The sequence below is a fragment of the Diabrotica undecimpunctata genome, chromosome 6 (assembly GCF_040954645.1).
Source record: "Diabrotica undecimpunctata isolate CICGRU chromosome 6, icDiaUnde3, whole genome shotgun sequence".
Lineage (NCBI taxonomy): Eukaryota > Metazoa > Arthropoda > Insecta > Coleoptera > Chrysomelidae > Diabrotica > Diabrotica undecimpunctata.
In genome coordinates this window covers 99,932,640-99,954,786 of record NC_092808.1, presented here as the reverse complement: position 1 = coordinate 99,954,786, position 22,147 = coordinate 99,932,640, and the positions used below count along the sequence as shown (strand labels likewise).

Genomic DNA, 22,147 nt, shown 5'->3' with positions numbered 1-22,147 from the left:
TCTCTCCATCATAATTTCACAAAATTGCATCCGTTTAAATTGATCATCAGGAAATATTTCTGCACTTTATAACAATGGTAGTTGTTTCTTTTAAACATATTCCTCACTGTTTTTGCATTCAAATCAACTTCATCGGCAAATTGTTTACTTGAACATAGCGTCGCTTTAGTCAATTCACAAACTTAAATTTCTCTAATTTCTCATTCTTGAGAAATTTTCTTTTCGCGAGGCTGATCTAATGGGAAGCATTTTTTAGATCTGCTATTAGTAGAGCCAAACTTTTCAAATTGATGAATAATGGCCAGTACAGTTTCATAGGTATTGGCGTATTTTTAAAAGCCACAATAAATAAATTAATAGTTTCTTGTACTGAATTGCCCCGAAAGTACCATTTTATTATTTGTACTTGTCCTTCTGATGTATAAACAGTCGGCATATCAAATTTTTATCTTCACACTTACGCGGTTACCTCCAAAAAGTAATACATAGCATAGCGTTTGGTCTGTCTCGTATGTAGTTTACCATTGAAGAGAACGGACGAATGGCGATGTTGCCAAAATTATCTTGTTTTATTGGAAATTAGGTTACAATTTCGTCAGATAAAAATGCGAATCTGTAAATTTCTTACCGATTTAAGAAATTTTGTACCAGTATTTGTGTCAGTTAGTGTTTCATTTTTAATATCATTATTCTGTTTTGAATGGCAATATAACCGCGCCACTGGTTGCCAATTTATTGAATAAATTCGATGTTTTAATTCAAATATGTAATAAGGCAACCCTGTTTCTTACGTATAAGCTGGAACGGAAATAATCGTCTGACGTTCACTAATGGGCGTGCATGAGGAATGTGGAGGAAACTGGGGAGACTAAGGGGAAATATGATTGTTATCTTTCTTTGTCTATTCGCTGAAAATATGATTTTATATCTGTGTTAGATATTCTGTTAAATTCTACTTTACCGACATATACCGGTAAACTTTTACCCAGTTTTACCGGGTTGGGTAGGCAACCCAACGCCAAACCCTCTTTTTGGAGGGCCATTTCACCCGCTCTCGTCAGTTCTCGATCTTGACCCAACTTTCCACCCGGGTTGGATACCGGATCTCTAGCCGGGTTGCTTGGTTAACAGGGAACACCAGCGTGAAGGTGAGAGTCGGATTTGAGTAAAAGAGGCTAGTTGGAGTAAGCTGAAATCAACTCCATGTATTCGCATTCTACCCCTTAATATAGGATATTAATATTAAATAAATTCATTATTAATTTAATCAAATATACACATTATTTTATTTAAAACCATTGTTATATAAAATGTGATTTTTAATTATACGAAATACGTTTTGGGGATAATCATTTCTGGATTAGAAGTTTCTACTCTTAGCTTCACAAACATTGGTTTATTATCTTTTAATAATTCGCAAATAGTAGCAACAAAATCGGCGGTGGCATCATTTTGCAATCGCATCATAAACACCATTAAATCGTATATCTGGTACGAATGATAGTGGAGGATTCAATTTTGATTGTCTCTCGGAGTAGGATAGCAAAAGTTCGTCTGCACGGGATCCTTCTACACAAACTTGAAGTTCATCAAAGAAATAGTACCTCCAGAGCACTGAAAAATGGATATTAAAAAAATTATTATTATAGATAGAACGTAATAAAAGTGCAGTACTTAATTGGAAGTACAATATTAAATTAATCACCTCAAACATTTAATTTCAAGTTATTTTTATTTTTACAAAACCATTACATAATATCTAGATGTATTTGAAATTATTTTTTAGTCAAAGTACAGTATTTTAAATGATATAAATAAAAAAATATCGAATTATATCGAATAATGTGATTTTTTTCCATGTTCCAGCATTGCTGCGCCTCAAGTAAAAATCACTCAATAACTGAATATAATAAATGTTCATATAAAAAATTGTTATTTTTTGGTGACAAACAAGTAATAAAAAACAAAAATTGTTTAATTTATTAATGTTTGTGTTTTGAGAACGATTTTCTAAGTGGAGATTAAAACGTCAATAAACTTATTTTAACTATCAATTGTGGCTTATTCACAATAAAATAGTAACTATATTTATACATTTATATTTATTACATTTTACTGCTCTGTGTCAATCAGCGATGCTCGACAAATTTTCAGAATGGTACGAAATATAATATTATCGTAGGTACTTATACAGTGAATTTATTAACAAGCACGTTTTATTGATTTTTGTTTAATTTTGTTTAAAAATGATTCATGTTATCTAAAAACAACGGCGATGTTATCTGCGGAGATCATATTACCATCAAATTTATATTTTGTATCTAGATCTAGATACTAAATAGAGATTTGAGGCGTCTCTGTGGTGGGTTAGAACGCAAACAGAGGAATCATCATAACCTTGCCTATAATGAACTCTCTTCATAATCGGCGATTACAGACAAGTAAGAGCGAGCTTGATGTTTGCATTTAACGTACTATTACGGACGATTGTGTGGACGCTTGCGGGTTGATTGTGCAGATTATAGACGACCACACACTCAGAGATCATCGCCGATATTGTAGTGTAGTCATAATGGTGTATTCCCATTAGATTTTAGGAATAAAATGGGTATCATACAGAATATGTGAAATTTATAAATAAATCATTAAAAATTAAAAACGAGAACCATACATTGTTAATTTGTACGAAAATAAAAAAATGTAGTCGTATATGGTACAAAATAAATATAATATTGTAATTATCACTATGGTTTTATACTACAAAAACAACAATATAAAAATAATTTTGAAGAGGTTAAAATTACATGATCTAGATAAAACTAAACAGTAATTGTTTTATAAGAGCAGATAAGAAGGAAAATTAATAAAAATGACTTTCAGAAGTTAAATAAAAAATTGAGCTTGTTTCATATTCCAACCTATAGTTTCATGTTAATATGTCGCCAACCCAGTTCCATACGAAAAAAAAAAAACACAGCTAACAAAGACTTCAACATATATATATATATATATATATATATATATATATATATATATATATATATATATATATATATATACGAGGCGTGTTTTTTAAGTAAGTACCGTTTTGGAATTAAAAAAAGACGTGCAAAGATATGGCAATAATTTTATTTTTACATGAAAGCCTGTACCTTAATCTACTTTTCTACATAATTTCCGTGAATATTAAGGCACTTGTCATAACGTGGCACCAGTTTTTGAATACCCTCCTGATAAAATTCTGCCGCCTGACTTGTTAACCACTGCATCACAAATGTTTTGACTTCGTTATCGTCTTGAAGGCGCTGACCGCCGAGGTGTTTCTTCAAGTGCTGGAACAAATGGTAGTCGCTGGGCGCCAGATCAGGGCTGTATGGAGGATGATCTAGAGTTTCCCATTTAAATGATTTGATGAGATCTTTGGTCTAATTAGCCACATGTGGACGGGCATTGTCATGCAACAAAACGATACCCTTACTCAACTTGCCACATCTTTTATTCTGGATTGCACGACGCAGATTTTTCAATGTCTCACAATAAGACGCTGCATTGATTGTCTCATTACGAGGCAGAAACTCCACTAGCAATACTCCTTTTCTGTCCCAAAAAACTGTGCATATGATTTTCCGGCAGAAATTGTTTGCCTAAACTTCACTCTTTTGGTGGTGATGATGAATGTCGCCATTCCATGGATTGTTGTTTCGATACTGGTGTGACGTAGGCTACCCACGTTTCGTCACCGGTCACAATTTGGTCTAAAAAATCTTCACCTTCACTGTGGTACCGCTCAAGGAAAGTCAATGCACTGCCTAAACGTTGGGTTTTGTGCAAATCCGTCAACATTTTTGGAACCCAACGTGAACACAATTTCCGGTAATTCAAGTTCTCGGTAACAATGCGATACAAAACACTACGAGAATACTGAGGAAAGCAGTCGGACAATGATGAAATTGTAAAGCGTCTGTTTTCTCTCACCTTTTCGTCAACTTTCTGCACCAAATTTTTATTAACGACCGAAGGACGCCCACTCCGTTCTTTATCATGCACATTTGTGCGGCCATCTTTAAATGCTCTCACCCATTTCCTTACCATTCCATCACTCATAATGTTTTGTCCGTAAACTTCAACGATCTCACGATGAATATCGATCGGTTTTACGCCTTTAGCACTAAGAAATCGTATAACAGGAGGCATCTTAAACACTGGAGTAAACAAGTATACACTGAAGAATCAGACTGTAATGGCGTCAGTGCGTAGACAAGAGATGTAGGTAACCAGCGCTCATGCGCGTAACGCCGACCGTAGCGCTGCGGCAGCGGAATCGCAAAAAAAACATGCCTCGTATATAGATATATATATATATATATATATATATATATATATATATATATATATATATATATATATATATATATATATAAATATATATATATATATAAATATATATATATATATATATATATATATATATATATATATATATATATATATATATATATATATATATATATATATATATTATAATAACTAAATCCCAAATATCCGTAAACATAAAAGTATTCTCAACAGAATCCAGATTATAATTTAAAAAAAAATATGGTCAATCGTGGTGTGTGGTCAATATAAATGTTCACTTTAAGTGACCAAACAAGACAGACGACCAAAATCAATTACCTCAATTTAAAAGTTTTGGATTTAGTTTTTTCTTGCTCTCTACTTTACTTTCTGACTTGAATCCAGATTTGCTTTTACTTGGGTTGTGAAAGCTACCCCTTCTCGGTGACAAAAAAATATACTTACGATAAAAATAAGTCCGGAAATTGATTAATTGACTAATTCTAAGCCACTTTTACTTTATAAAGTTTCGTTCTTTACTTCGTAAAGTTATCGAGTTATTTTCGAGTGAAAATGTTCATTTTTTAAATAAAAACCACGTTTTCAGATGGTTTTTTACAAATAACTTAAAAATGAAGTATTTGTCGAAAAAAAAAATATTAACAAAAATATGGCCTATAAGAAAACAAAAAGAATGGTGTACTTATAAAGTCTGTAGACTCAGTCGAAGCACAGTTTTAGCTCATGAAAAGTGGGTTCTTATTTGTCAAATTTCAAATCGAATATTTCAACGTAAAATAACAAAAAAAATGAAACACATTTTAAAGGAAACTTTAAAGTTTTTTAAAAGTGTTTTAATTTATAAAATAAAGCAAGACCTTTTTTTGGTAATTGTAAAAAAATTCCCCCTAATTAGCACCCCAAATAAAATTAAGCGTTACCGATTTCTAATTTACTTTGTTTATGAAAAGATAAAAAATAACTTAAAATAATTAGTAATACAAAAAATCTTCTTCTTCTTAGAGTGCCATATCCCTACGGAACGTCGGCGACTAGCATGCTTTTAATATTGTTATACTGATCTCGGTTTTGCGCTACGTGTAGCAATTGGTCCGCTGTCAAACCTGTCCACTGCCGCAAATTCCTCAACCAAGAGAGTTTCTTTCGTCCTATCCATTTCTTTTCTTCGATTTTACCGTTGAGAATTAGCCGAAGGAACTCATATCTTGGTCCTCTGATTATATGTCCAAGATATTCTAGTTTACGCCTCTTAATAATATTTAATAGGGTTCGTTGATGTCCCATTCTTCAAAGAACTTCTTCGTTTCTGGTTCTGCTACTCCATGGAATTTTTAGTATCCTTCGATACAACCACATCACAAACGCCTCGATTTTATTCATCGAAAAATCTTAAAGAGTACAAACATATAGGTTTTTATTTTCTGAACAATTCATTTTTTTCGGTTTTCTGTATGATAAAAAATGGTTTATTGTTGTTTACAAAGATATTGTTGTTCAAAGTTTGCATACACTCGTGATTAGTGACTTTAAGTTTAAAAAAAATAAATTCATAACATTTTGATTAAAAAAAGTATTGTATTTATAGTTTCAAGAACTGGAGAAAAATGGGGAAGACAATGAATTAACTAGACCACCAACGCTATAAGCCATAAAGCACCGGGAATAGATAAAATACCGGCAGAACTACTCAAGCAAGGAGGAAGGAATTTGACACAACAGATGTACCAGCTAATACGAGAGATATGGATAGAAGAAGAAATTCCCCAACAATGGAAGAAAAGTATAATCTGCCCTATTCATAAAAAGGAGACAAACTGTTGTGTCAGAATTATAGAGGCATCTCTTTACTTTGTTCGGGATACAAAATACTCACAAACATCATTAATCGAAGACTACAACCTCTCACGGAAAAAACCATCGGGGAATATCAAGCAGGGTTTAGGCAAAATAGATCTACCATTGACCAACTATTTACAGTTAAACAAATACTAGCCAAAGCATGGGAATATGACATGGCCGTTTACAATCTCTTTGTAGATTTTAAACAAGCCTATGATTCAATAGATAGAACAATTCTACCTAATATATTGGAAGAATTTGGCATACCATCAAAATTAATACGACTAGTGCAAATGACAATGATCGAAACAGAAGCACAGGTATGTATTCAGGGACAGATCACTGATGCGTTTACGATAACGCAAGGACTGAAACAAGGCGATGGACTAGCTCCAACGCTCTTTAACCTTGTTCTTGAATATGTAATTAGACGGTTGACGGTGAGCGGAAATAACATACTTACAAACAAGTCTACCCAATAAGCAGCATACGCAGATGATATAAACATAATGAGCAGAACAGTGAATGCAGCGGAAGAAACCTACGTTGAGTTGAAACAGAGTGCAGAAGCAGTAGGACTAGCAATAAAACTCCGGGTCTATAAAACAATAATCAGGCCCATAGTAAGTTATGGTTGTGAAACATGGGTGGTGACACAGAAATCTGCCAATGCATTAGATGTGTTTGAAAGAAAAATATTACGTAGGATCCTGGGCCCAATAAGTGAAAACAACAACTGGCGAATTAGGCATAATAGAGAAATATACGAGCAAGATAGCGAACCAACTCTAGCACAACATACTAAACTGCAGAGATTACGGTGGGCAGGGCACGTGGTCCGCATGCATGAGAATAGAATCCCCAGAAAATTATTAAATGCAAGAATGCAGGGAAAAAGACCTGTTGAAAGACCTAAAAAGAGATGGAAAGACGAAGTCGATGAGGATGCCAGGAACTACCTGGGAACGCGTTCATGGAAAAGAACAGCGGTAAATTGAGATGATTGGAGAAGCCTGTTGAAGGAGGCCAAGGCCCGATTTGGGCTGTAGCGCCATTGGATGGATGGATAAACGCGTTTTCAAACTAAAAATAACTAGAGAATTGACTAAACTTAGCAGAAACAGAAACTAAATATTGAGCTACAAACGTTTTTGCAAAACTAAAAACAACTAGAGAATTGAAAAACGTCAACTTTTTGACAAATAACCAAAGGCGGACATTAGAAATTTTATTAATTAAATGCTAAACTAGAATTTTAGTATTTTTTTAATTTATTCGTCAAAATCATCTTAAATCCAAATAAAATTATTATGATTGAATAGGTATACTAAAATAATTGTGGTTTCGAATTTAATTAATAAATATTCTAACGTTTGCCCCTCGTTAATTGTCAAAAAAGTTGATGTAAAAACAATTAGGGAATTGAAAAACGTCAACTTTTTGACAAGTAACCAGAGGCGGAGGTTTTAATATTTTTTAATTAAATGCGAAACTACAATTTTAGTATTTATTTAATTTATTTATCAAAATGAGCTTAAACTCAAATAAAATTAGTATGGTTGAATAGGTATTTTAATAGCTTGCAAACGGGGTATCACTTACCATAAGGTCCTATTTAAAATTATCTGTCACAGTGGAGCTGTAACATTATCTGTCACTATTACATCACTTGTTATGACTAGTTAAGAAGCCTACGTCTGCTTATTACCCCCCTTTAAATTTCACTATTATAAGTATAACTGTTCAAAATATACGGGGGGGGGGCAGGCTTTTGACTAGCACTGTATATATAAATGTATATATATATATATATATATATATATATATATATATATATATATATATATATTATATACAATAGCACTAAAGGCCTTAGAGGCCATGGCTTAAAAAGTTTGTTCTTTCTTCATTTTCGCTTTCCTTTATGTACTGAGATCTTCTCTGGCTCGATATGTGATTTTTCTCCATTCCTTCTTGTTATTTATTTTTCTATTCTGGCCTTCTAGTCCAATTTCTTTCATATCTTTTTCTACCTCCTGATTCCATCTATTTTTTGGCCTTCCTTTTCTATTTTTTAAAGTTATAGTGTAGTTTAGTACCCTTTTTGGAGTCCTCGTGTTCGGCATCCTTTATAGGTGACCTCGCCATCTTAGTCTCTGTGCCTTTATGACTCCTATTATGTTAGGTTGATTATATAATTTCTTTAACTCATTATTTGATCTTCTTATCCATAAATCGTCCCTTATTATTCCTCCATATATCTTCCTCAGGATTTTCCTTTCCCATCTCTCCAGTAAATTTTGTTCATTTTTTGTCATTGTCCATGTCTCACTGCAGTACGTTACTATTGGTTGTATAGTTGTTTTGTATAACTGTATCTTTGCCTTTCTTGATAAAAACTTGCTTTTCAACATTCCACTAAGAGCGTGTACACTTCTATTACCTGCCATTATTCTAGCTTGTATTTCTTCTTTAATGTTAGGTTTACGTGATATTATTGTACCTAGGTATGTAAATCTTTCTACCATTTCGAATTCGTATGATAATCTTTCTTCTACTTCTACTTTAAACTTTTGTCCATCCCTGAACTGATCATCTGTCTACTGCATACATTTTGTTTTAGTTTCATTTATGTAAAGTCCCATTTTCTACTTTTACTATTCTCTGTACTATCTCCTGTAGCTCTTTTTTTCCTCTTGCCAGCAACACTATATCATCCGCAAATGCCAAAACTTGGTGTCTTTTATAATATAGGAGTCCTTCTCTATTGATTTTCGCTTCTCGCATTATTTTTTCTAGGCATAAATTGAAGAGTAATGATGACAAAGGATCGCCCTGCCTTAATCCTTCGTTTACTATAAATTTGTCCGATACATGATTGTTTACTTTGACTCTGTTTTCTGTGTTCTCTAAAAGTAAGATGTATCATGTTACGCAACTTTCTGCTAACTCCCAGTTCCTCAAGGGTCTCTTTTAATTCCTTCCTTTTTATTCTATCGTATGCTTGCTGGAAGTCGATGAATAGCGCTATCGTTGGTAAGTTGTGTTCATAGCTTTCTGCTTGTAATTCTCTGATTATGAATACTTGGTCCGTTGTGCTTCTCCCTCGTCTAAATCGGCACTGATATTCGCCTATTATATTTTCAACTTCTTTTTCTAGCTTATCTTTTATGGATTTTGATAGGATTTTATATACGGTATTTAGTAACGCTACTCCTCTGTAATTACTGCATTCTGTTTTATCTCCTTTTTTGTGTAATGGGCAAAAATAATGGCTTCCTTTCAATCTTCTGGTATTCGTTCTTTTATCCATATCTCCTTTATGATCTTGTATATCCAATTATTTAGCAGTTTTCCACCATATTTCATCATCTCTGCTGTTATGTTATCGCTTCCAGGGGATTTGTTGTTTTTCAGATTTTTTACGATTTCCTCGATTTGTTCTTTGCTGGGTGAATTATCTTCTATGTCTTCTAAGTGTTCGATTCTTGCTTCTGCTTCCATACATTCTCTTTGGTTTGACTTATTATTGCCATTTAGTAATTCATCAAAATACTCTTTCCATCTTTCGGCTATTTCTGCTTCCCCGCTTATATTATTTCCTGTTTTGTTTTTAACGAATATGGGTTTTTGTTGGAAACCTTTTTTTTCATTTCTAGCACCTTGATATAGGTTTTTATTTTTTTATTTCTGTAATTCTCTTCTATTTCTTTTAGCTTATTTTCTATGTGTTTTCTCTTCTTTTCTCTCAGCACCCTCTTTACTTTTTGTCTTTGCTCCCTATATCTATTCTTTATCTCTGTTGTTTCTTTCGTGATCATTTCCATCCTTAATGATTTTCTTAGTTCTATTTCTTTTTGGCACTCTATGTCGAACCAGTCTTTCCTCTTTTTATTCTCTTGTTTATTACATTCTTTTGCTGCTTTGTTCATTATTTGCTTTATGTTTTCCCATTTGTTCTCAGTTTGCTCTTCTATTTGTATCTTTTTTAGTTCTCTTTCCATCGTTTCCTCGTATATTTCTTGCTCTTTCTTTGTTGCCAATCGAATTGGGTTATGTATACATTTCTTTTTTTTATTTTGTTTTATTATTATATATATATATATATATATATATATATATATATATATATATTTACATATATATATATATATATATATATATATATATATATATTATATATATATATATATATATATATATATATATATATATATATATATATATATATATATATTATTGACTCCAACCCATCCAAAACAGTTATATATTTATATATATATATATATATATATATATATATATATATATATATATATATTACTAATGTTTATATTTTATAATTAAATAGTAAGTACTCTATTAAAATAATCTAAATATTTTTGATAATAATACATCACGTTGATAAAAACTTACATCCTTTGCCATATCCAACAACTCCTCTAAAATATTATATGCGGTAGCCTGATATAAATGGCACTGCAAAAAGCTTATAAGATCAGATTGAATTGGATTTTGGTCAATAACACAAGCGTGTATTCTATTAATATAGCATTCGTTCTCTCCATGTTGACAAGTATATTTTATTGTTCCATCGGCTAGTTTTTCATAATTCTGCAAATGAAAATATACATATTATATATAAAGAAAATTGGTTATAGTAGGACAAACGAAGAAGTTCTTAACATAATGGGTAAAAGACGTTAACAAATTATAAACATAAAACGTCGCAAACTGGAATATAGGGGCCATATAATGCGTAATGAACAACGATACGATGTACTTCATACGGATTATACTCCAAGTTAAGGTACATGGAAAAGGAGGTCTAGGATAAAGTAGAATATCCTAGCTTCATAACCTACGAAAATGGTTTAACTTGAATATTTCCAAATTTTCCTGGGCAGCAAAGTCAAAGCAACATATTTAATGGAGGTAGGTACTCCACCACTAAGACACCAGTAAGAGCTAAAACTAAAGCATAGTAGGTACAAATATTTCTTGTCATGAAAAAAAAGGAAAAAACAATTTTTTCTGATACCAACACTCTCTAATGTTACTATACCCGATCATATTGAGAAAATTCTAACTACCAGACTTAACAGATACTATAAAAAGGGAAGCCTAAAGATGATCAAAGACGTGAATATTAAGTGATTTTAAACGTTAGAAGCTCTTGTAAGTGTTCTAGTCTCTTGGTTCCTGTAAGAGTCAAGAACATAAAGAAAACTTCTGTCAAATTAGGTAAAAGAACTTTGGTAGACTAGTGTGTTCTTGTAGCGACGATTTGCTCTTTAACTAAGACTGACAAACTTTTAGAACCTTAAAGACTTGATATAGTTGTTCATATATGACCAGATTTTGATAATGTAGAAACACAAAAATAAATGTATGTTATGTCGGTGATGGAGTCGAAGAAAGCTGGGCAAAAATTAAGCCTAATATCTTAGCCTCGGTTAAGGAAGTTCTTGGTGAAAGAAATATAAATAAAAATAAATCGTTCCCAAGGCGAAGAACTCCATGGTTTGTACAAAACTGAAGGAAAAATATGAAGAAAAGAAAAAAGCTTACCTGAAATACATTTCAATCAAAACACCAAAGGCATACCATAATTACAAGATAATTAGAAACAAAACACATGCACATGATCACTGGAAACGCTTTTAGAAAGTAATAGAACATGATTTTTACGGTCTGCAAAAGGAAATATAGCGCTTCGTAAGAGGTCAAAGAACGGAGGTAAAGGAACTAATGGAACCAAAACACATAGAAAAGAATACGTGGATTGACTACCTAAAAAAGCTATATGCAGGTGAAGAACAAATTATGCTAGAACCGGGAACACCAGAAATGACCACAAATGAAGAACTTAATATAAATGTACAGGAAGTTCGGAAAATACTTGAAAACCTGAAGAACAGAAAAGCAGTAGGTAAAGACGGGATCCAAACGAGTTACTAAAATATTGTGGAGCAGCAATGACAAAACAATTAACAACAATAATTAATAAAATTATAAAACACAATAAAATACCGGAAGAATGAAGAACGAGCGACATAATTCTAATATTCAAAAAAGGAGATAAAAAACACCCAGAAAACTACAGAGGTATAAACTTGTTAAATACTACCCTAAAACTTACAACTGAAATAACGCGATGAACAACAGGGTTTTTTTAGTGGAAGATCATGTACGGATGCAATATTCGTTATAAAGCAAATTACTGAGAAATCACTAGAGTATAATAGACCAGCATTTCTGTATCTGATTAAGTTTAAGGAAGCGTTTGACAGAGTAAGACTTAAAGATGTAATCCATCCTCTGTATACTAGAGAAGCTTCCCTAAAAATTATGTAAACTATCGAAAACATCTACCAAAACAACAAAATGGAAGTCAGAACAGATGGATGGATAGATGGATAACTTACAATTTGATCATAAATGAAATCATTAAAAGCGTTAACAAAGGAAAGGGATACAGAATGGGAAACCAAGAAATCAAAATACACTGTTTCGCAGACGACGAAATATTGATAGCCCAAGATGAAGATAGTCTGCAAAGACTGATCCACAGATTTAAAATAAAAGCAAAAAATTAATATGACAATCTCATCTCAGAAAACTGAAACAATACTAGTCAGCAAAGAACCAACCAGATGTAAAATAGAAATTGATAGCATCAGTATTAAACAAGTAATGGAAATGAAATACCTGGGAATTACACTGTCTAGCTATAAAAACCTGGACAAAGAAGTAATAGACTAAGTACAAAAATCAAATAGACTGGCAGGATGCCTTAATAACACTATATGGCGAAACAGACACATTAACACTGAGATGAAATTAAGAATTTATAAAGCCAGTGTAAGACCAATAATGACATATGCCTCAGAAACAAGACCCGACACAGCCACAACGCAAAGGCTACTGGAAACGGCAGAGATGAGAGTACTGCAAGGAATTACAGGAAATACGCTTAGAGATCGAAAGAGAAGTGAATACATTAAAAGAAAATGTAACGTACAGTGTATAAATGAATGGACACAAAATAAAAAAAAAATAATGGAATAACCATATAAGCAGAATGTAGGACACCCGTGTCGTCAAAATAGCAAGAGATAAGGCACCAATCGGCAGAAGAAGTATAGGACGACCTCGCAAAAGATGGAGTGACAACCTTCCATATTGTTCATTAATCCGCCAATGAACAAGCAGAATTGCTTATAAAGAGGAAGAAAAAGAAGAAGTTATGTCGGTAGAATTTCAAAACGTTATTGCCACATATAAAAGGGATAAAGGTAAAACAAGCATAGTAACCAATAAAATTAATAACTGAGATGCTCTATAATACAAAAACTGCCGTTTGCGAAACGGGAAGAAGCTAAACAATTTTTTGGAGATATAGACAAATAAGGGATCATTGAACCATCCAATTGTCTGTCAACCTCACCTAACGTCCTGGTAAATAATAAAAATTTATTGCATGTTTTTATTTTGACTACTAGTAGCTCAATACAGACAAAAAATATAGATACTTCTTGTCAAAAATAGACGATACATTGGATAATCTTTTTGGGTCAGATTGATTCTCTACACTTGATCTTAAAAAAGCTTATATCAGCAAGTAGGAATCACGCCAGCTGAGCAAGAAAAAGTCGCATAAAAGATAGGTTCAGGCTTTTGGCACTTAGTAATTATTACTTTTATCTATTGCTTCCGCGAAATTTAAGAGATATTTTTGAGGGGACTAACATGGCACATATATTTGATTTATTTGAATGATATAATTGTAGTTTAAAAGATATTTGATAACCATTTTAAGAATCTGAGCAAAGTTCTTTAATAATAACATTTAGCTCATTTAAAATAAATCCAAAATAGTATCAAAATACTAAGAATGCCTATTAACTTTTTTACAAATATCTGTATTATCCAAAATTTGAATCTGCGAACTGATTACGCAGCACTGAAGAGGCTTTTACAATTTTGAAATCCAGGAGGTCAAACAACTAGATATTTTGAATGTACAATAATATTATTATGACATCGAGCACATGCCAGGAAAAACCAATGCAAATGCCAATGCCCTCCCAAGCAAATGATCTATATCAGAAACATATTTTCGATTGAAAACGTAATGGTGAACATGTAGTATAGCTGTTAAAACTTTTTAACTCCTTTTAAACCTTAAAACAGTATAGAAGTTTTAAAAATAACAATTAAGTTACAGTTAATTGTACTGAAAAGTAAACTGTAACAAATGTTGCGTTAGTTACATAACTAAGAATAGGGAAACTTTTTTACAATATTGACTTCTAGCCTGCTTACCAACTGTCCAAAGAAAACTTGGCAGGTCAAGAATACGTCGACAAGAGAACGTGACAAAATACATGACCTTGCCAGAAAACATATCCAGATTTACAGTGATGAAATGAAAGATAGATCGAAATATAACTATTAATTACCTAATACAAGATTAATGTAATTATCTATTAACTAAAGATAATGGGAAGGTTAATACCAATTTAAAAAGTAACTGTGTGATACACCGAACTAAGCAATTGCCTAGACGCACACTAAAAGTCGTCCACATAAATAGTCTTTTCTCAAATGCTGGTTCAAATGATACACAAGAAGCAGAAGCCACGTAATATTAAAACGTGGATAGTAACCCACCGAGTTTCAATGAATGTATGTCAAATGACGCAGATAGAAGAATGACCTGCGACGGTGTCACCATTAAAGTATAACAAAATCTTTTTACAGTTCCGGAAGATATATTGTTGCTGGATTATTTTATTTTATTATGTAAATATATGGTAATAAGCTTTGTAAGTCTATAACAGAGGTATACATTTATTGATTTTTGATTTAATGTATCACCCACTATTTTAACTCACCTCCCATCCATACGGTATTAAATCCAATTTAAAGCTGTCTCCCAATTGTTGGGATCCAGGGTATAGTTGATCCAAAACAAAATCAGTTGCATATGGACTCAAGCCTTCGTAAATAAAAGTCATCGTTAAATCTGAATCCTAAAAAAAAAATAAAACAAAATATATGTTGCACAGTTGATAATATATAAATATATATATATATATATATATATATATATATATATATATATATATATATATATATATATATATATATATATATATTTGCTCAGTCCCAGTCAGCACCTTGTGCTGAGTGTGACTCATGCTACATCGGACAGACAGGGAGATCACGGAGAGGGCGTCTTACGACTCACCGCGATGATATCAACTTATCTAAGCATACTTGTGCTCTTGCACAGCATGCTATTAACACTAAACACAAAGTGGACTTTAATAATGAAGTTAAGATACTTGGCAATAAACGCAATATATTTAAAAGACAGTTTTTGGAAATGTGTTCAATACTTAAACATCCTAACGCTCTCAATAAAAGAACGGATATTATTAACTTGAGCTAAATTTATTATGCATTAATATTGCAGAATTAGGCCTAATATGTTGTTTACTTTAAGAATTGTCCCCTAAGGTGTAGTTTCTATCATATTTTCATATAAAATAAAATCATTTCTTACTTTACTTAGATTTATTCAACTTACATTTTATTGATTATTTTGTCAATGTTACGTTTACATATTTAAATAATTGTTTCTGCTCAAATAATTTAATAAAATTTTATAATAAAATAGATTCATAGAATCTATATTATTCTCAGTTCCAAATGTATTAACCTTGGACTGATGGAGGTTGAATCAATCTTCACCTGTTGCTGGCTATTCTGCCATAAGAATAAAAAATGCCTTGCTGTTCTGTCAAATTTTTGACCTCAAGGTTACTGTCTTTTCTTGTTCGGCGTGGTACCTAAATTCCTGTCGCATTTCACCGACAGCGACTGAGAAGCTTAAGAGTGGTAACTTCATTATATATTTTTTTAAATATCTATAATTCAATTTTAATAATGTTACCTAAAGTTAAGATCAAATTTAAATAATTATATTCTGTTGGAAGTGCATCATATGATCTTTTTGGTTCTCTATAAATTAATGTTTTTTACTATTAAGTTTTTTCACATATTTTTTTATATACATGTACCATTACCACATGTCTTTTGCTGTGCTAAGTTGAGTTAATTTGTAAATTGTATTCAGTTCAATTTAGTTGTCTGTACAACATAATATTTAATGTCCATTATCATAAGCTTCTTTACACATTTTATATCTTTGACTGCTACATATCTTTTTAAGGTAACCCGCTTATAATAACTTTTCCATATATGTTTGGTTTTTCATATTGTTCTTTTTAGATGAACTGATGATGCTTTTTGATTAAGAAGCGAAACGTCTTCAATAAATAGATGAAGTAGCCATCTTCTTTGTCTTTTACTTCTCCACTTTGACCGAAAAACCCACCACTCTTCGAGTGTTCCTTAGAGTATATATATATATATATATATATATATATATATATATATATATATATATATATATATATATATATATACATATATATATATATATATATATATATATATATATATGTATATATATATATATATATATATATATATATATATATGTATATATATATATATACATATATAGACTACATAAGTTTATTTATTTAAATAAAATGTGACTGCATAATAGTAGGCGACTTTCATACCCATCACGGCATGTGGGGATCACCTGCATGCTCACATGATGGCAGAGTTTTGGTGAATGCTTTAAATCATTTTACAAACTTGATTGTTATAAACGATGGATCTGCCACAAAGATTTTCCCTCCTGGCCGGGCTAAATCTGCAGTAGATCTCACAATTGCTTCATCTAAGGAATGTCCTACGCTTGGTTGGTCTGTTAATCAGGATACATAGGGATCAGATCATTACCCAATTAGTATTACGCTTAATAACTATTATCACAATGATGCAATCACGTCCCCATTATATAGATGGTCTATGAATGAAACAAATTGGACCTTTTTTACAGCTGAAATAGAGAAATCATTTTTCACGCCACCAAACTGCATCGATACCAACCGTATGGGTATATTTTTAATGGAACAGATCACGAATGCTGCGAACAAAGCGTGCAAAATTCTAGGACCATTCTCAAATATATCATTCAAATCACCCAAATGGTGGGACGAGGAGTGCCGTGAGATATAGAATAAGAGAAAAATTGAATGCAAAAGGTACAAACAAAATATGTGTCTGGCAAACTTTGTTGAATATCAAAAAATAAATGCTAAATGTAAACGAACCTTTAAACAGAAATGTAAAAATAGTTGGGCCAACTTCTGTCTCAATCTCAACAGACAAACTCATCCAACTGAAATATGGGATAGAATTAAGAAAATTAAAAAAAAATAAATAAAAATCTGTTATGTGCACGACGAAAATATCGTTGAAAATTTGTTTCATAAAATAGCTCCTCGCTATATTCGTTCTTCAATATATCCCGCTGAAGATACATTTAAATCACATTTTTTAGTATCAATTAAGCCTATTAGTATCAATAAACTAACTGCTAATATCAAGAATTCTAAGAGATCCTCGTCTGAGATTGATGGTATTAATTATCTTTTGATATATAATTTGCCTACAATAGCACTTCAATTTCTCCGTGATATTTTTAACAATATTCTAATTAAAGGCGATAACTGTGATTCTTAGAAGCAGTGTCTTCCAATACCTATCCCAAAAGCTAATGATCCTAATGTCCTAAGACCGATATCTCTTATGTCATGTATATTAAAAACATTTGAACGAATAATGAAAAATCGATTAGAATGGTGGATGGAAAGTAACAACCTTTACTCAGACGGTCAGCTTGGGTTTCGTAGAGGAAAAGGAACTATGGATTGCATTTCACACTTAGCAACCGATGTTCAATTAACTTATTCTAAAAACCAATACACAGCTGCTTTATTTGTGGACATTTCTGGTGCATATGATAACGTTATTCTCGACCTTCTGCTCGATCAACTTGTTAAATTAGGAGTGCCTAGTATATGTGCTTATAGTCAATCTATTTACACATAGACAAGTCCATATTCGTTTAAATAATTCACTGATTGGTCAAAGGATAGTTAACAAAGGGTTACCTCAGGGCTCAGTTTTTAGTCCCTTATTATTTAACTTGTATTCATTAAACTAACATACTATGGGAATGCAGTAACATTTTACAATATGCTGATGACTTCTGTTTCTATGTTGAGAAAAAAACTTTTCAACAATGTGTTAATGCCCTTAAAGTAAATATGTCTTATTGCAAAAAGTATTTTGATAGTCATGGGCTTGACATCTCACCTAAGAAATCAGGTGTAGTATTTTTTTCTAGACACAGGTTACCAAAAGTTAGTACGTTAAAATTCTCCCAGCTGCAAATTCCTGTATATAACAGTTTTACATACCTAGGTGTTACCTTGGATTCAAAATTAACCTGGAACCAGCATATTATTAATTGCATTACCAAATGTGAAAAAAGCCTTAATATCTTTAAGGCCGTTAATCGATACGATTGGGGAGCAGAACCGAAAATAAACTTATTTTTCAGAGCATATACCAGATCAATTTTGGACTATGGAAGCTTTTTCTATTGATCAGCGATAAAACCTCGTTTGATTAAATTGGATCGAATACAATACAAAGCTTTAAGGTTAGTCCTAGGAGCTCTCAATTCTACTCCCACACCAGCCCTTTTGGCAGAATGTAACGAGCCACCTTTATATTTAACACGTGTATTTTTGACAAAAAAATTTATTCTTAAACGCTAGTTTAATAATCAAAATAGCTTATTACAAAAAATATCTTGTCTTTTTGTTGAAAATCTAACAAACAAATGGTGGGTTAACAAAAACTCTCCAACTCTAACTGTCCGACTGTAACCATTCTTGTAAAATTTATACCGATGGCTCAAAATCGCCTGCTGGTGTTGGCTGTGCCATTTACATAGACAATATTCAAGATTATTTTCAGTACAAATTAAAATCAGATTGCTCGATATTCACAGCTGAATTGGTAGCCATTGTCAAGGCGTTGGATTAGATAATTAATAGCACTTTATATTTCGAACCATATATAATTTTATCTGACTCACACTCCGTCCTTCTCGCATTAAGACACTTCTCTAAACAGATATATATATATATATATATATATACCAACAGACTAATTGTAGATGGGCTTGAAAAGCTAAGAACCTTAACTTCTTTAAAATGGATTGTTAACTTTGTGTGGGTGAAAGGTCACTCCAATATTCCAGGCAATGAAAAAGTAGACCATTTGGCTAAAGACGCTACTTTAGTGGTTATAGAGTACAACGAGTTGCCAAAATGGGATATAGTTTCAGCTAGGAAGAAATATGTTAGACTTAATTGGGAAATTGAGTGGCAATCCTTTACTAATAGTAGCAAAAATACATACTACAGTATATATCCAACTCTTCCATCTACTCCCCCAAATGACAGACGCCCCATCTCTCGGAAAATTTATACTATGTACGTTAGATGCCTTTTTGGACATGCTACAGTAAACGCTTACCTATATAAAATATAACTTTCTGAAACTGATATTAAGGAATGTAATGGCAATTATGACGACCTTAACCACTGGATCTTTCAATGTCGATATAATCAAGAAGCCATAAAATTTTTATTTTAAGCCATCTCCCAAAAAAAATCATACTGCCGCAGAAAGTTACTTCTATTCTCTATTTAGGTAGTCGAAATTCAACTATAAGATCGATTTTATGGGAATTTTTCAAACGTACTTTTTAGTTGTTGTATTTTCCATTGTCTTTCCTTTTATGTCTTTACCTTTAACCGTTGCCTGTATTGTTTGTGTTAAAAAAAATCGCTACGAAGGACACCTTAGCGTGCAGCGTGTGTTCCTGTTCAATCCTTTTCGTATAGTCACCCAATAGTGTTTTCAACGGGAAGGTTAGGAAATTGAGTGAATGAACTAACGGTTAGGAAATAGTCATGAATTTAAAGGAAGTGTAGGAGATTGTTTTTACGTATTAAACCAATTGTCTGGCTAAATAGGTCTTGAGCCTAATGCCAAAAAAAAACAAAAAAAAAAGACTTCATTTTCATAAAAGTAGTTTTAGTCAATACTATTCTACGTTTTATTTCTATGTCTGGATCTAGTGGCAGTCACAAGGTTTATTATTATTAAATTAATCGTTTATATTTAACAAATTTTACGTGCAATAAACTTCAAAATATTTTAAATTATTTTTTAATATTTTGCAAAAGAAATATATCAATGTATAATTTTTCTTACAACACGATGACAGGTACATGTTTTTGACTATTAATTTTATTTAAACAATGTACAATTATTTTGCACACTTGTTGTTGATTCATTATATATATATATATATATATATATATATATATATATATATAATATATATATATATATATATATAATATATATAATATATATATATATATAATATATATATATATATATAATATATATATATATATATATATATATATTTATATATATATATATATATATATATATATATATATATATATATATATATATATATATATATATATATATATATATGAGTAAGAAAAAAGAAGTATTGTGACTCGTTTGGAAAAAATATATAAATGTTTTTGATGGGTTGGAGTCAATAAAAGGGGCTATTGGTTAACTATTTAATATCTCGAGCTTTCAATTGTGTTTACAATTCTTATCAAGAGCTGCTAAAAAAGACAAAATATCTTACAAAGTTGAACTAAGTTTTTTTCTCTACGAGCCAAAAAGAGAAGAAAACGTTCAGATTTACCAATTTTTTTACTATAAATAGCGGTTTTTCATATATAATTATTTTGCATAAAAATTTTACAAAAGTTATTTTATAAATTATTAAATGAAACGATTTTTTATGTACTTTATAATATTGAACTTATTTTGACCCAAAATATTGATTTGAAACAATAAAAATGTGCTTTAATTAACGTGTACGTTAAAAGTGCTAATTATAAAAAAATATAATCAACAGTTTAGAGTTGGGCGCACTTGGAGGTTACTTCTTAAAGGTGTGCTGGTTTCAAAAATTCACTAATTAATGCTCAACATCATTCATTTTTATCTCTACAGCTTGGAATAGCACAAGTTTTTTCGAAACTACCAATGCCTTATTTATTTTTAGGACAATATCATAACTTACAAGGAAATATTTAATATTATTTATTGAAATTATTTTTAGATAATAGAACATAATTAAATAACGTTGGGATAACAATAAGAAGACCTACGGAAAATTAGTGTTGTTAGTGTTGTCCTAAAATTACGATTTAATTATTATACTTGTTATTATTTCTAAAAATAAAATAAACGTATATAAAATGTAGATCTTAGACTACAAAAAATTAATAAAACCTACCTGCGTACTGCACGAAACGCACAAAGAAGCTACAAATAATATTATCTTTGAGAACATTTTTAAAGTGTTATGGTAAACATTGAAAAAAAAATTAGCTTTTATACTGTTCCTATTATAAAATTGAAGTACCTCTGAAAATTTAATTTAAGATAATAAACAATTCATAGTATAAATTATTTTTCTTATTCGGAATCTATTTGCATTTTTGGGTACTTTAATATAGCTATAAAAAGAAATGTTGAAGAAGGCAATTCTAAAATTTATTTTAAGTGCGTAATCAGCGAATAGAATATAGAAAATAGCAGACGAATTAGATAGGTGAATATGATAAACTATTTTCGAAAGCTTCAAAGGAATTTCTAAATGAGCTTAAGGCAAATAAATTAATTAGAAGCATCCTACAAATGACTAATTAATATCAGAAACTCGCTACGTACATGAAAAAATATTATTGAAAATCTTGAAAAATTGAAAAATCAACATTTATACAACAATTATACTAGAAACTTAAAAAATGCATTCATGAGGCTGCAAGTGAAGTTT

General features: G+C 31.3%; 1 protein-coding gene across 1 annotated transcript; it reads right to left on the bottom strand.

The window, feature by feature from the left end:
* Window positions 1–1,273: 1,273 nt before the first annotated feature.
* Window positions 1,274–21,690, bottom strand: LOC140442750 (gamma-interferon-inducible lysosomal thiol reductase-like). Its single transcript, XM_072533723.1, has 4 exons — window positions 21,605–21,690; window positions 15,096–15,233; window positions 10,612–10,809; window positions 1,274–1,614 (listed from the first exon to the last, which is right to left on the bottom strand). The coding sequence occupies exons 1-4, from the start codon at window positions 21,659–21,661 to the stop codon at window positions 1,570–1,572; spliced, it is 438 nt and encodes a 145-aa protein (XP_072389824.1). The 5' UTR covers window positions 21,662–21,690; the 3' UTR covers window positions 1,274–1,569.
* Between the last annotated feature and the right edge of the window lie 457 nt (window positions 21,691–22,147).